The sequence below is a fragment of the Dipodomys spectabilis genome, unplaced genomic scaffold, assembly GCF_019054845.1.
Source record: "Dipodomys spectabilis isolate Male_0828 unplaced genomic scaffold, ASM1905484v1 ptg000187l, whole genome shotgun sequence".
In the NCBI taxonomy this organism is placed as follows: domain Eukaryota; kingdom Metazoa; phylum Chordata; class Mammalia; order Rodentia; family Heteromyidae; genus Dipodomys; species Dipodomys spectabilis.
The window spans coordinates 4,667,940-4,684,040 of NW_024870864.1; the positions used below are offsets into that span (position 1 = coordinate 4,667,940).

Sequence of the window (16,101 nt, forward strand, 5' to 3'; positions counted from 1 at the left end):
AAGGCATTACTCTGAATAATTTTATGTCTATAAATTTAAAACTTAGTTGTAATAGAGAGACTTTTTTTTTTTGACGGTTGTGGGGCTTGAACTCTGGGCTTGGGCGCTGTCCCTCGGCTCTTCAGCTCAAGGCGAGCGCTCTACCACTTGAGCTACAGCACCACTTCTGGTTTTCTAGTGGTTTATTGGAGATAGGAGTCTCACGCTCTCTCCTGCCCGGGCTGGCTTTGAACCGCGATCCTCAGATCTCAGCCTCCTGAGTAGCTAGGATTACAGGCGTGAGCCACCAGCGCTGGGCTAGAGAGACTTTTAAAAGGACATGAGTTACCAAAACTTGCAAAGAAACAAAGTAAACAAAGGAACAAGTAAATAATCCCATTATGATTGTAAAAATCGGCCATATCTATTTAAATTAATCAGGTTAATTTCCAATTAGATAAACTCTATATGGACATTCTAAAATAATTAAGGATGAAATTAGACCAGTCATAAACATTATCTTACAGAAATACCCAGCTTGTTTTATGAGGCCAGCATTACTGTTATTACATATTGTGACAAAAACAACTTAAGAGAAGAAATATATAGATTAATGTGCCTTATGAACTAAAAAATTCTCAATATTTTGCACTTTTATTCTAGCAATAATATGTATATTTATACATATTTACATACAATGGCAATCTATCTTGATAATAAAGCACATTATCCTGGGAATAAAAGGATGACCTCAGTATTTTGAAATGAATGAAAATGCTTTTCTATATTGACAATCTAAAAGAAAAATTACTGCTGGGTGCTGGTGGCTCATGCCTGTAATCCTAGCAATTGAGGAAGCTGAGATTTGAGGATCACGGTTCAAAAGCCATCCCGGGCAGCAAAGTCCAGGAGACTCTTATCTCTAATAAACCACTAGAAGACAGGAAGTGGCACTGTGGCTCAAGTGGTAGAGCTCTAGCCTTGAGCTGAAGAGCTGTGGAACAGTGCCCAGGCCCAGAGTTCAAGCCCCATGACTGACAAAACAAAACAAAAAAAGAAAATTACCTTAATAAATGAGGAAAATTATTTGTCAAAATTTATCATTCAGTGTTTAATAAATATTTACAAACTGGGTATAGAAAGGAATTCACTTACCTGGATATTAATAGTAGCTTCTTCACTTTGATAGAAGATACTTACACATAGGAAGCACAACAATTACACATAATGGTGAATGACTCAGTTGTAAGCCTTAGCTTATGAGGGAGTCAAGTTTGCTACTTTTTACCACACACTGTGTTGTACTGGTTCCTCAACTCCCCCATCCCCCTTTTGACTCCCCCAAACCTTAGCACTAATAGGTGAGATTAAAAAGATAGCAGATAGCCTGCTGCTATCTATATAGGCTCATGCCTGTAATCCTAGCTACTCAGAAGGCTGAAATCTGAGGATCATGGTTCAAGGCCAGCCTGGGCAGGAAAATTGTTGAAACTCTAATCTCCAATTAACCAACTAAAAACTGGAAGTGGAACTTTGGTAGAACACCAGCCTTGAGTGAAAAACTCAGAGACTGGGCCTAGGCCCTGAGTTCAAAACCCGTGACTGACAAAAAAGATAGCAAATACAACTGTTTGTTGTATTTCTTCATGCTAACAATATGTGAAAGTAAAAAATGTATAGTAGCAATCCAAAAAGGAAAAAAATAACATAACTATAAATCTAATATTTAAAGAATGTATATATGGAAAACAATACAACACTAATTAGTTAATTAAAGAAGACCTAGTAGAGAGATGCCATGTTTATGGATTTTAAGACTGTGGAATTTTTTTTGTTTTTGTTTTTTGTTTGTTTTTTGTTTTGGGTCCGGTTGTGGGGCCTAACTGGGCCTGGGCTCTGTCCCTCGGCTCTTCAAGGCTAGCACTCTACCACTTGAGCCACAGCGCCACTTCCGGCTATTTTCTTTTTTGCTTATGTGGTGCTGAGGAATCGAACCCAGGGCCTCATGCATGGAAGGCAGGCGGTCTACCACTGAGCTACCTTCCCAGCCTATCTAGAATGTTATGTTAAGTTCTCCCTAACCTGTTATATTCAGTGCTGTCAACCCAAAGCATGTTTTCTGTATATCTATAAACTTTTCTAAATGTATGTTTAAAAAGACTAACATGTTAAAATAGCCATAATTTTGAGAAAGGAAAACAAATTTGGACAGCACAGACCATATTTCAAGATTTATACCAAAGTTAAAGGAGTTAATACTATGTTTTTTGCAAAGGATAGACAAATAGATCAACAGAACAGAAAGCCTATATATGGTCAATTGATTTTTCTTAATTTTTCCTGTTAGAGGTGAATGCAGTTCAAAGGGTAAAGTATTTGTAGTCTTTGCCACAAGTGGTACTGGAACAATTGGACATTTGTATGTTAAAAAACAAGAAAAAACCTTTTGTTAATCTCCATTCAAAGTGAATCTTAAATCTAAATTTACAACAGTCAAACTTTTAGAGGAAAACATAGGAGAAAGTCTTCATGATTATTCTTTATTAGGTAAATAGTGCTTAGATATGACTTTATAATCAGAGAGAAAAATGAGAAATTTTGGTTCATAACTTTTTCTTAGCAAAAGACATTGTTAAGGGAATTCAAAGCCAGTACCTTCAAATCATATATTTGACAAAAGATTAATCCAGTATGTAAAATCCCAGATATATAAAGATGTCTCAGAATTCAGCAAAACAAACCAACAACTCCATATAAAAATAGACAAAAGGTTTGAACAATCTTTTTACCAAGAAGCTTATAAAAACATGAAAATCATACATTGCCTAAATTAATCCTTAGGGAGATTTAAGATCCCAAATGACTTAGTAACACATAGCATACATAAATCTAAAACCTTTAAAATATACCTATACATAATGTTGAAGATTCACAACAGTAAATTTATTAAGAATGAAAAATTGTATGAGTACTAGGATAACAATAGGCAGTTTAGCATAAAATTAAGTACGTTTGCTTTGTCTTATTACTTCTCTGAAATGGTGGGTAAACATGAAATAAACTAACACAAAAATGCTCAAATTTGCTTTATTCAAAATTATCCAGAATTGTAAATTACTTAGATGTCCCTCAGCTATTAAATGGATTAACGAATTGGTATATCCATACAGTGTTATTTCCTCAGCAATAGGAAGATGTTATACTAATATATGCAAAAACTGGATTACTCACAAGCCAGGTACCTTCTACCTCTTCAGGAGGCTGAGAACTGAGGATCACGGTTTGAAGCCAGCTGGGGCAGGAAAGTCCATAAGACTCTCATTTCCAGTAATCACCAAAAAGTCAGAATTGGAGCTGTGGCCTAAATGATAGGATGCTATCTTTGGGTTAAAAAGCTCAGGGACAGCGCCCAGGCCCTGAGATGAAGCCATAGGACCCAGCACCCACATCATCCCCCAAAGTGGATTACTCATAAATCCCTGTAAATAACAAAGCCAGACTGAAAACTTGCATTTAATTGACATTTTGGGAAAAACCTAATGGTTAGGAGTAAAGAGCTGATGGTGTTGCTCAGCAGCCAAGTGTATGAGGAAAGCTTAGCTGCAGGGAACAGCACAGGATGAAATAACTGCTGCTTTGTTGCAATGTGGTTGTAAAAATGCATTTATTAAAATTTTTATTGTTACTGAAACATAGATTTTAAGATGCTTATGTAAAAGTAGTTTTTCCATGCATAACCTTTTATATTTTAGGCTATATATCTTTGAGGTTATTGGAATGGGGTGCGTGGGTGTGTGCTTGCATCCTGCAGCTTGAACTCTGCCTCAGTGCTGTCCCTGAGCTTCTTTTGCTCAAGGGTAACTTGAGCCAGAGCTTCATTTCCAGATTTTTTTTTAAATAGCTTATTAGAGATAAGATTCTCATGAACTTTCCTGCCTGGGCTGTCTTTGAACTGCAGTCATCAGATCTCAGCTTCCTGAATAGCTAGGATTACAGGCATGAGCCATTAGTACCTGGTTTGAAATAAGTAGTAATTTTATTGTTGTTATTATGGTGTTGTATAGCGGGGTTACCATTTCATAAGTCAAGTAGTAAATACAATTATTTTTAGAAAATATTACCCTGTCATTCATTTTCCCTTAGTTTTCCCACTTTGTCCCTGCCCACAAGTTGCATACTTCATTTCCACATAGTATGGAATGTTATCTTTTAAAAAGCTATGTCTCAGGTGTTATGTCAAGTGTATAAGCCTAAAGATTTTGTTTATTTATCAGGTGTTGAAGTGCCATCAAAAGACTCTTTGCCAAAAAAAAGGCCAATTTATGAAGATAAAAAGAAGAAAAAAACACCTCAGCAGCTAGAAAATAAAGAAGGTTTGTGTTTGTTTTGGAAACTATTTTGTTTGCTTTTCTTCATATCTTTCAATTCACTGTCTTTTAAAAAACACTGAACTCAATTGTGTATACATGGGCATGGTATTGTGCAATATATTCCACTCCGAATAACACTCCCAGAACTGCATTTTGAAATTTCTTATACCTTGTTTCTGTTTATTGTCATACTTAATTTAAATAAGAGGCTAATAGAAAAAGTACTTTACTTTGAAAAAATGGGCTACTCTATGAATAGTTATTAACTTTAATAACCAACAATAATAACTTTTTTGTGATTTTGTATTTCATTCCTTGAGTTGAAAGAATAGTTGTTTTTTTTGTCAGTTGTGAGATCTGAACTTTGGGCCTGGGCACTGCCCCGCAGCTCTTCAGCTCAAGGCTAGCGCTCTTACCACTTGAGCCACAGTGCCACTTCCAGCTTTTTCTGCTTAGGTGGTGCTGAGGAATCGAACCCAGGGCCTTCTGCATGCAAGGCAGACCTCTACCACTGAGCCATCTTCTCAGCCCAAAAGAGTAGTTTTTTAATAATGCATCAGCTGATAAATGTTGCAGAAGAAATATGTGATGTTGTGGGGATTTTGTTGTTGTTTTTATTTTTTGATTTGGTGATGTTCTTGGGGCTTGAACTCAGGGCTTGGGTGCTGTCCCTAAGCTTTTTGTGCTCAAGACTAGTGTTCTACACTTGAACTACATCTCTACTTCCAGCTTTTTTGGTGGTTAATTGGAAATGAGAATTTCATGGACTTTTATCTGTTCAGGCTGGCTTTGAACTGCAGTCCTCAGATCTCTGCCTCCCGAGTAGCTAGGATTACAGGTATGAGCCACTGGCACCCAAGACATAGGCTCTTATTACTGATTTTTTTCAATTACATATTGAACAGGGTATGTTACCAGAAATAACACACTGCAGAAATATTGTTAACTTGATGTGTGCTTCTTTTTCAGTGTCTGAAGCAGTGGAATTGAATTCTGTTGTAGAAGTTATAGAACAAGGAGTACCAGAAAAAGAAGAGACACCAACCCCTGTTGAACCAGGCCAGTGGCATTAGGGGATCAATTGATTACTGTTAGATGCTGTTATTGTATCATGTTATCTTAGATATTATTAAGTATTTTGGAAACAAATACATATTTTGTCTAGATGGCTTTTTTTCCCCTTTTTATTTATTTATTTTTGTTGGTCCTAGGCTTGAACTCTGGGCCTGGGCACTGTCCCTGAATTCTTCAGTTCAAGGCCAGCATTGAGCCACAGTGCCACTTCTGTTTTTTTGGTGGTTTATTGGGGATAAGAGTCTCATGGACTTTCCTGTCAGGAACCATGATCCTCATTTCTTAGTTCCTGAGTAGCTAGGATAACAGGCACCCAGCCTAGATAGCTTTTTTTTTTTTAATTTTGAGCAGTAGACAAATGAGATTACAATGTGTTTTTTTCTTTAGTAACAGTAACTATTTATTTTTTTTTGTTTTTAATCTATGGGTTGAAAATCTCAAGGCCTAAAAATTTAAGAACTACAGAAATTTGCATTTTAACACCATTTTTTTTTTTTTTTTATATTTAACACTGTGTGTGTAAGGAAAAAATCTCTGGCTTTTTAAAAAAAAATTTAAAGTTCTCCTTCATGAGATTGATAAGACCATAGGCTAGATAAAGGTATGTTGAGTACATAATCACGTATGTATAAACTCAAGAGAATATTCAGTTTTAAGACAGGATCAGAACAGGCTGAAGATGTTCACAAATAATGAGAGCTCCTTTTCTTACCTTTCTCTCCTAATTGAATATGCTAATTCCACATGGGTAGGCCTCAGCTTAAGGTTAAGATAATGAAATTAACTGGGTGTTGGTGGCTTGTATTCTTACCTACTCAGGAGACTGAGATCTTAGGATCACAGTTCAAAGCAGGAAAGTCTGTGAGACTCTTACTTCCAATTAACCACCAAAAGGCCAGAAGTATAGCTGTGGTTTTAAGTGTTAAGATGGTAACCTTGAATGAAAAATGCTCATGGACAGTGCCCAAGGCCCTGAATTCAAGCCCCAGGACAAGCACTTGAGTGCACACACATCCACCCACACTCTCCTCCCTTCCCCAAAGATAGTGACATTAGAGGAATTGAGTTTGGGGATTGGTTGTAAGGTTTGTAAGGTATTTGTAATATCAAGCAAAAAGTTTTAGAGAGTACTTATTTATTTCTGAGACTCATTTCCTAAAGTGACTTATTGAGTATTATTAGAAATTATAATTATAGGGAGATAGAATCCCATGTTTACCTTCCTTTCTTAGAAGTAGTTTTGTCTAGTTGCATTTTTAGTAAAAGGAGAATAATTACTAACAGAGTATTACAGTTTTTCATATTAAAATTATTCCAGAATTTCAGCACCACATTTATTTTTTTCCTAGAATAGAATAATAGTTCTGTATCTTCAACTTTGAAATATAATAGTTATTTGAATATATCTGTGAAGGCTAAAGCAAAATGAATAATAAATTATGTTAATAAAGTATGAGTTGAAAGTTCAAAAAGATGTGAAATGTATTCTTCTTAAAAATATAATGTATTCATATATACTTTTTAGATAAAAGAATAGTTTAGCATTTAAATTTGTACAATTTTAAATTCTTTACATATGCAGTTTAGGTTAAGTTCTGGTATTTGAGTATGTATTGTGAAATAGTGAAATATTTATTAATAGTAAATTATAACATACTAACTACATTGAAAAAATTAATTCCAAAGAAAAGGTACATGCATAGTTTTACCTAGTTAAATCATGAAAACATTAATGTCACAGCGTAGTTTTCTTTTTTCTAAAAGTGCCATATTCTTAAATGATTTTTGTATGTTAAATGAAAATTTACAGAAGAAGAAGAAGAAACTGAGGATGCTGGATTGGATGATTGGGAAGCTATGGCCAGTGATGAGGAAAGAGAAAAAGGTGAGTAATTCACAATTACACATTGATAAAAGCCAGTGGTCATTCAAGTTGAATGTATTTACATGAATCGTCTCCTAATTATGAAACATAGGTGTGACCCTTCTTGAGTTATGAGGACCAGTCTTGCTCTCTCCTTTGCTATAGTTAATAAATCCATTTCTAAAACACATACCTAGTATTTATAATACATTTCCCAGGGTGATGTTTAATATACTTTTTCCATGATTCTTAATAAAAGTAGCCTACAAAAAGGCTATTAACTTAAGAGTAATGAAAAGATACCAGGCATCAGTGGCTCATGCTTGATATTGTAGTGACTCAAGAGACAGATCACAGGTCCAAACTAGCGTAGGCAGGAAAGTCTGTGAGATCGTTATTTCTAATTAGCCACCAAACTGAAATTGGGCTGTGGCTCAAGTGGTAGAGTGCTAGCCTTAAAGGATGAAGCTCAGTAATAGTGTTCATACTAGATTCAAGCCCCAAGAGAGGCACCCCCAAAAAGGTAATGAAAAGATGAATACGTTTCCTAGTCACTTCAGTATGTAAACTTTCTTTGTCATTACTTTCTGCCCTTTATTACTAAAATATCTACTTCCTTTATTATGATTTTTCTTCTATCTTATAGAGAATGATGTTTGACTCCAATTTTTTTCAGAGCCCCACCCTCATCCTTGTTTTCAAGCTACAATTAATTTTTAAGCATACCCTCATGAAATTCTACAAATTCTAATATATTGGTTTTTTTATATTTCTATTTTCTTTATCTATGATTTAGTATCTCTTTTAGCAAATGCACGTGATCAGTGATTCTATGATTCACCCTTGAAAAACTTTTGAGTCTTGCTTTACAGCTTAGTATATGGTCAAGTAATAAGGATATTTCTTTGTGTACAGTGTCATCTCTTCACTCATTCTCTCCCATTCTCTTTCCTCTCCAACCACAAGTTGTATACCTCACTTTCATTAATGTCCAGTACGTTCCACTGCTGTACTGTTTCACCCTTTTTGCTCAGATTTTGTGCCCTCCCTCTAATCTTCTACAGATATGCACATGAATATACTGTATATGAGGTAAAGAATACAGATCATCAGCAAAAAAAAAAAAAAGCAAATTAAGAGTTCTTAGTTTCTCTGTCTTTGGTGTTCCTTCCAGTATGTATATTATTTTATGTACATATGAAGAGGTACTTGGGTATTGCACCTTTGTGATTTTCTTCTAAGACTATCCTGTTTTGGTGTCACTGTATGTGAGTATCTAGAATCCTGTGTAATTTGTTACATCTCAGTGTTTTAGATCTAACTTCTGCATATCAGAAAGAATATGTGCCCTTTATCTCTGATCTTGGCTTACCTCAACATTTGTTCTAATTCCATCTATTTCCTTGCAAATGAGATTATTTTATTTCTGATGGCTTTTATTTTATTCTTTCTGTGGTACATAGGTACCACATATTTTTGGATCCACATATGTATTGTGGGGCATGTGGGCTGTTTCCATATCTTGGCTATTGTGAATAGTGTAGCAATGAGTCCTTATCATATCCTGATTCATTATCATCAGGGTAGATGCCTAGGAGTAGTATGGCTGGATTGTAGGGAAGGTGTATTTTTTGTTTTTTTGAGGATACTCCAGATTGCTTTCCAGAGTGATTGTACTAGTTTATATTCCTACCAGCTGTGAAGTGTAGGGTCCTATTTCCTTACATCCTAACCAGCATTTCTTCTGATTTAAAATGTTGGCCAGTCTAACTGGGATGAGATGTTTTGATTTGCATTTCCTTTATTGCCAGAGATGATGAACATTTCCTTATGTGTTTTCTTTGCCATTCTTATCTTTTTTTCTGAGAAGTCTCTCCTTAGCTCCCTGCCCATTTTGTAATTGGTGTATTAAGTTTGGAGGGGTTAGGTATCTTGAATTTCTTGCATATATTGGATATTAGGCCTTTGTCTGATGTATTGCTGGTAAAGATCTTTTCCCAGTTGGTTGATTTTCTTTCTAATTTGTAAATGTGTCCTTAGCTGTGCAGAAACTTTTTAATGTAGTTCCCCTTGTTGAGTTTCTGTCCTATCTGTTGTGCCCCTGGGACTCTTCCTCTCTATACCTATAAGTTCTAATGTTTCTCTTACTCTCTGTTGCAGTAGTTTCAGAGTTTCAACTGAGGTCTTTGATCCACTTTGAATTGATGTTAGTGCATGGTGACAAGCAGGGATCCTCTTTCAGTTTTCTGCATATTGCTGCCCAGTTTTCTCAACACCAATTGTTGGAGGCTATGTTTTTTTCCACTGTATGTCTTTGGTTCCTTTGTCAAATATTGACTGAGTGTGTAGTTTTATTTCTGGGTCTTCTAATCTGTTCCGTTGATCTTTGGGTCTCTTTTTGTGCCAATAACCAAGCTGTTTTTGTTATTATGGCTCTGTAGTAGAGTTTGAAATCTGGTATTGTAATATCATGGGCATTGCTTCTTTGGCCTGGAATTGCTTTGGCTCTTATAGGTCTTTTGTTGTTTCATGTGACTTTTTGAACTGTTTATCTCAGTAAAGAACATCATTGGGATTTTGATGGGGATTGCATTGAATTTATATATTGTTTTTGGCAGTGTGGCCATTTTCAAATACCGAGTCTACCTATCCATGAACATGTAAGGTCTTTCCATTGCCTGGTATCTTTCATTTCTTTCTTCAGATTTTTATAGTTTTCTCTGTAAAGATCTTTAATGTCTTTGTTTAGGTTAATTCCTAGGGTTTTTTTTTTTTTTTTGAGACTATTGCAAATGGGGTTGTTTTTATAATTTCTCTTTCTGCTTGTGCAATATTGGCATACAGAAAGGTAACTGATTTTTCTGAGTTAATTTTGTATCCAGCTACCTTGCCAAAGTGGTTTATCAGCTCTAAGGATTTAGGAGTGAAGTTTTTTTTTGGCCCCTTTAGGTGTAAGATCATGTCATCTGCAAGTAGGGATAGTTCAGTTTCTTTCCCTATGTGAATCCCTTTTGTGTCCTTTTTTTGCCTTAATGCTCTGGCTAAGAATTCCAGACCTATACTGAAACGGAGTGAAGAGAGTGGGCATCCTTGTCTTGTTCCTGATTTTAGGGGAAATTTAGGTTTTCTCCATTTAGTGAGTATGATGTTGGCTGTTGGTCTGTCATATATAGCCTTTATTGTTTTAAGAAATATTCCTTCTGGGCTGGTTAGGTGGCTCAGTGGTAGGGCGCTTGCCTTGCATGCCTGAGGCCCTGGGTTCGATTCCTCAGTACCACATAAGCAAAAAGAAAAAAGCTGGAAGTGGCGCTGTGGCTCAAGTGGTGGAGTGCTAGCCTTGAGTTGAAGAGCTGAGGGATAGCGCCCAGGCCCAGAGTTCAGGCCCCATGACCAGACCCCCTCCATCCCCCCCAAAAAAGAAATAGTCCTTCTATTCCTAGTTTCTCCAAAGCTTTCAACATGAATAACAGTTGTACTTTATCAAAGGCTTTTTCTGCATCTATTGAGACTATCATGTGGTTCTGACCTTGGCTCTGTTGACAGTGCTGGATTTCATGTATTGGTATGTGTATGTTAAACCAGCCTAGTATCTTTGAGATGCAGCCTGCTTGGTCATAATGTATGATGTTTTTATTTGTTTCTGGAATCTGTTGGCTAATATTTTTATCTGTGTTCATCAGAGAAATTGCTCTCAAGTTCTCTTTGTGGGTGTGTGTTTGTGTGTTTGTATGTGTGTTGGTCATGGGGCCTGAACTCTGGGCCTGGGCACTGCCCCTCAGCTCTTCAGCTCAAAGCTAGCCCTCTCCCACTTGAGCCACAGTGCCACTTTGGCTTTTTCTGCTTATGTGGTACTGAGGAATCAAACCCAAGGCCTCATGCATGCAAGGGAAGCGCTCTACCACTGAGCCACCTTCCCAGCCCCTTGTAAGTTCTCTTTTTTGTTGGATCCTTACCTGGTTTTGGGATGAGTATGATACTGACTTCATAGAATGAGTTTGGGATGACTCAATTTCTATTTCATGGAAAAGCTTGAGGAGTAGATATTAGCCCAGAAGCCTCCTCCCTCATGGCTTAACATGTTCTTTCCCTAGGCAACACTAGGTCCATGTAGTAAAGGCAGCACATGATTAGCCCCTACCCCCTTTCCCTGACAGAGTACCACTTTGGGATACCTAAGACCATATAAGGAGCGGGATCCCCCAAATCCCTGAGGTTATAAAAGGTCATCTGAGACCATAGCTGGAACTTCTCACTTCCTCTTACCTGGTGAGAAAGGGGTCTTGCTAGTCTCTTTTTTTTTTTTTGTTTTTTGTTTTTTGTTTTGGTTTTTTGCTAGTCTCCTTACTGGCAATAAATCTTTCTTTTGTTCTTCATACCTGGATGTCCAGTTGGTTTTCTGGCAGAGTCTTAATTTACTCTAACAGTATTGATATTAATTTGTCTTTAAAAGTTTTACAGAATTCTGCAGTGAATCCATCTCGGCCTGGGCTTTCTCTTGTGTACTAGCGCCTTGTTTCGCTGGTTTATATCTTCTTGGTTAAGTTAGGCAGTTTGTACATTTGTAAAAACTTACCCCTTTCTGTTAAGTTTTCCTTTTGGTGAGTATAGATTTAAAAGTAATCCTTTATAATAATTTGAATTTCTTGGGTATTTGTTGTGATGTTTCCTGTGGCAACTCTGATCTTTTTTTGGTTAATCTTACAAGTGGTCTGTCAATGTTTTTTTCAAAAAACTATCTTTGTTTCATTGATTTTATGTATAGCTTTTTAAATTTCTATTTTGTTGATTTCTGTCCTAATCTTTTCTATCTCTTTCCATCTAATATTTTTAGATTTGATTTTTTCTTGTATCATGAACTTAATTACTTGAGCTGTTTCTTTTCTATATGTGTGCACTGAATTATCCCCCTGGTGAAAGGAGTCACCAACACTTAGTCACTAGGACTAGGAATCATTTATTAGCCATGGCCTATGACCTCCACTATACCAAGACAGTGAAGACCAGCACCAGAGCTCCCTTATGGCAGGATTTTGAAGCCACATGCAGGTGGGGATGTAAGGGATAGCAAGTGGGTTTACAAAAGCAGAGCCAGCAGTTAGTAATTACACATTTACAAAGCAATAAGCCAAAGCAGTAAGCCATCCTTGCAGACATGTTGGTGCTTAAGCAGAAGGTGGGAGCTGCTGCTTACTAGGCTCCAAGGCCAGGAAGTAGGGCAAGCCTCCCTTTGATTTGCAACACCTGGCCTAACTAGACGGGCTCTGCTTGGGAGAAATGCAAATATCAGTCTTAGGTTACCTTCCCAAACTGTGGAAAGCATTGAATAGCTCTCCAAATGATGTAGAGGTGAGACAGGCCATCCTTTTGAATGCCTAGAAGAGCCACCCTGGTGCTGAATGCTCTACTTCACTCAAGCCTGTATTTTTAATTAACATTTGGTCCTATTCTTAATCAATACAAATGGTCAGACCCGCAGTCTTGTTCTATTCCCAGGGTCTGTACCTATGTTTGTCTCAGGCTACCCAGTTAAATTTCCTTCTTCCTTGGTCTAACCAATACCAAATCTGCTTAATTTGACCTATTCCTAACATGCACCTAGAGGTATAAACTTCCCCTTCAATGCTGCTTTTGCTGTGTCCCAGAGGTTCCACTGTGATGTATTTTCATTGAATTGTAAGAACTTTCTAGTTTCTCCTTAATTTCTTCTGTGACCCAGATGTTATTCACTAGTATGTTATTAAGCTTCCATGTGTTTGAGTGCTTTCTGCAGGATTGTTTTTGTTGAGAACTAGTTTGATTCCACAGTGGTCAGATAGGATGCAAGGAGTTATGCCAATCCTCTTGTATTTGCTTAGGTTCTTTGTGTGTACTATCATATGATCTATTTTGGAGAATCTTCCATGGGCATCTGAGAAGAATTTGATTGCGATGTTGTTGGGTTGAATACTCTGTAGATGTCTGGTAAGTCCATTTGGGTTACGGTGTCATTTAGTTCAGAGGCTTCTTTGTTTATCTTTTGTTTGGTTGACCTATCCTTTGGTGAGAGCAGGGTATTAAAATCTCCCACTATTATTGTGCTTGGGTCTATCCTGTTTTGTAAGTTCAAAAGTGTTTAACATATTTTGGTTCTCCATTATTTGGTGCATAGATATTTACCACTGACATTTCCTCTTCATGGATCATTCTCTTTATTACTATGTCATGGCCTTCCTTGTCTCTTTGTACTGACTTTGATGAAAAGTCTATATTTTATCAGGTATCAATATGGCTTACTCCTGCCTTCTTGCAGGGTACTTTTGCATGAAAGATCATTTTCCATCCCTTCACTAGTAGTTGGTTTTTATTTTTGACTGTGAGATATAGGACTCTTGGAGATAAAAAAAAAATGGATGGATCTTTTTTTTTGATCCAATATGCTATTCTTTTTCTTTTGACTGTGGAGTTAAGTCCATCAGTATTTAGGGTTATTATAATGAAAAATATGTAAAGTTTACTGCCATTTTCTTGATTTCCTGTATTTTGCTTCTTTCCTCTTCCTGTGCTTACTAAATTGTTGTTCTTGTGATTTTTGTCTGATGTATATCCTTGGTTTTAATTGTTTGCTTCAGATTATGTACCTCCTTTTCAGTATTGTTTGTAGTGCTGGTTTATTGTTCATGAATTCCTTATATTTTGTCATGGAAGGCTTTAGTTTCACCATCAAATGTAAATGATAGCTTTACTGGGTATACCAGTTTGACTTGGTAGTTGTTGATCTTCAGGGCTTTGATTATACCATTCCAGGGTTTCTTTGCATTGAGGGTTTGTATGGCAAGATTGGCAGTGATACTGATTTTCTTTCCCTTGTAATATAGCATCTTTGATTTTGCAGCATTTAAAATTCCTTGCTTTTCAAGTCTAATGCTTTTACTATGATGTGTCTAGAAGTGTTTCTTCTTCAATCTTGTCTAGTAGGGGTTCTGGATGCTTCTTTTAGGTGACTGAGATTTTTTTTCTCTTAAGATTGAGGAAGTTCTCTTATTATTTTACTGAGTAGAGTTTTCAGTGCTTTTATTATTGAAGATCCTAGTTATGTGTAAATTTGATTTCTTAGCTGAGTCTACAAATTCTTGGATTTCCCTTTTGTAAATTCTGAGTGTTTTTCCCATACCTTGGACTTTTTGTTGTAGCTCCTCTGTTTAATCCTTTACTTCTGATACTCTGTTTTCCATTTCACTTATTCTGTTACCTATGGACCGTTTATGCTTCCTAGATCAGTTCTTAGAGTATTAATGTTGTCTTTTAATGAGGTGTGTATTTTTATCTCCATACCTTTTTTGGGGTTCTGGATTTTCTTGTTATTTCTTCTTTGTATTCTTGAAATTATTTTTGCATATCCCCTTTCATTTGGTTGGCCAATTCTGTCATCATTTCTTTAATGCTTCTTTTGTCTTCCATCTCTTTTTACTCTCACTGAAATCCTTCCTTGAATTTTTGTTGGCTTTTGGATTTGGATTATATGTCTTATTAATTATTCATGAATCTTGTCATCTTTGGTTGTGATTTATGTATTTGGGTTCAGGGATTGTCAGGGCTGTGTCCTGAGCATGGCTTGTTTGTGTCTGACAGGTGTTGTCCTGTGCTTGGCCCAAGCTAGCTCAAACTATGGTGGACTAGCCCAGGCTGGGTCTGTAGGCCAGTGAATGCTTGTGCACATGCTTGGCCCTGGGCTAGTATTCAGGAACTCACCTGTAGTGGGGCTGGGAAGGTTAGATTCCAGGATGGGTTCTTTGGAAGGGGTGGACTCCCATGCATGTGTAGGCATTTGTCTGTGCTTCAGCCCTGATTTGGTTCTTGGTCCACAGGTGGCTAGTGTTTGGCTGCCAGCGTGTGCGTGCACGCTTTGCTCAGCCCTGAGCCAGGGAGCTCTGCCTGAAGTCAGGCCTGGGTCCCGTTTCTGGCAGTAGTTATGAAGGCTACTTTCAAGCCTCTGAGATGGTTGTGTGTTTCAGAAGGTGTTTGGCCCCTGGTTTCTCTCCCTGCAGGTGGCCACTGCTTGGCGGCTGGATCTGAGCCACGCTTCCTGGCTTGGGACAGGGAGCTCTCCACTGGCAGCTGGGTGGTTGGTTCTGTCTGCGGCCTGGGATGGTGGTGTTTAGGCCTCCAGGATGGGCATGAGTTTTGCAAATGGTGCTGGTGTGCAGGCTTTTGTCAGTGTTGGTTTAAAACAGGCCCAATTTTCCTGCTGATAGCTTGCTGTGAGGACGCAGGGTCTTAGCGTCCTTCCAATATGAGCGCTGGTAGTCTCCCACTGAAAGCCAACAAGTGGGGTGAAGGGAGAGTTAGGAAGATCTCTGGCCTGTTTTTCCTCATCAAGTTTGTTGCCCCTTCTTGGGCAGAATGTAGGAGTCCGGTCCAGGCTGGTCCCTTGTGGGAGGGGACCCCAGCAGGATAGTCACTGATTCTGGAGTTGGCTGTGGGTTCAACAGGCGACGTTGTGATAAATCTTACGTCTGGATGCTACAGTCTTGCTGGTTGGGTCCTGGAGTCCTGGGCAGCAAGGCTACTCTTGTAGCTTTGCTGTGCTGCTGGCATGGGTTGGGGAGTTGGCCAAGAGCTCTCCATGGTTTTTTTTTTTCCCCCCATTCCTGTGATTCTCTATTTGTTTATTTGTTGTTGTCAGTTTTGGAGAGAAGTGCACATTAGGACCCTAAATCTGTTTGACTAGAGAGAGTGATTCCCTATTGTTTCGTTGACATTTTCCTTTTTTATAGCATTTATATTTTCATTAGTTTGGTGTCTTACTTTATGTTTTAAATTTGCTGGTCAAAAGTT

The 16,101-nt window shown here is 37.6% G+C and overlaps 1 protein-coding gene across 2 annotated transcripts in view; it reads left to right on the forward strand.

Moving 5' to 3' along the window:
• Positions 1-16,101, forward strand: part of Eif5b (eukaryotic translation initiation factor 5B) — an 81,341-nt gene that overhangs the window by 40,087 nt on the left and 25,153 nt on the right. For both annotated transcript variants that reach the window (XM_042695377.1, XM_042695378.1), the window contains exons 7-9: positions 4,254-4,352; positions 5,319-5,408; positions 7,234-7,308. In XM_042695377.1, the coding sequence (XP_042551311.1) occupies positions 4,254-4,352; positions 5,319-5,408; positions 7,234-7,308 (264 nt within the window). The remainder of the gene's footprint in view (positions 1-4,253; positions 4,353-5,318; positions 5,409-7,233; positions 7,309-16,101) is intronic.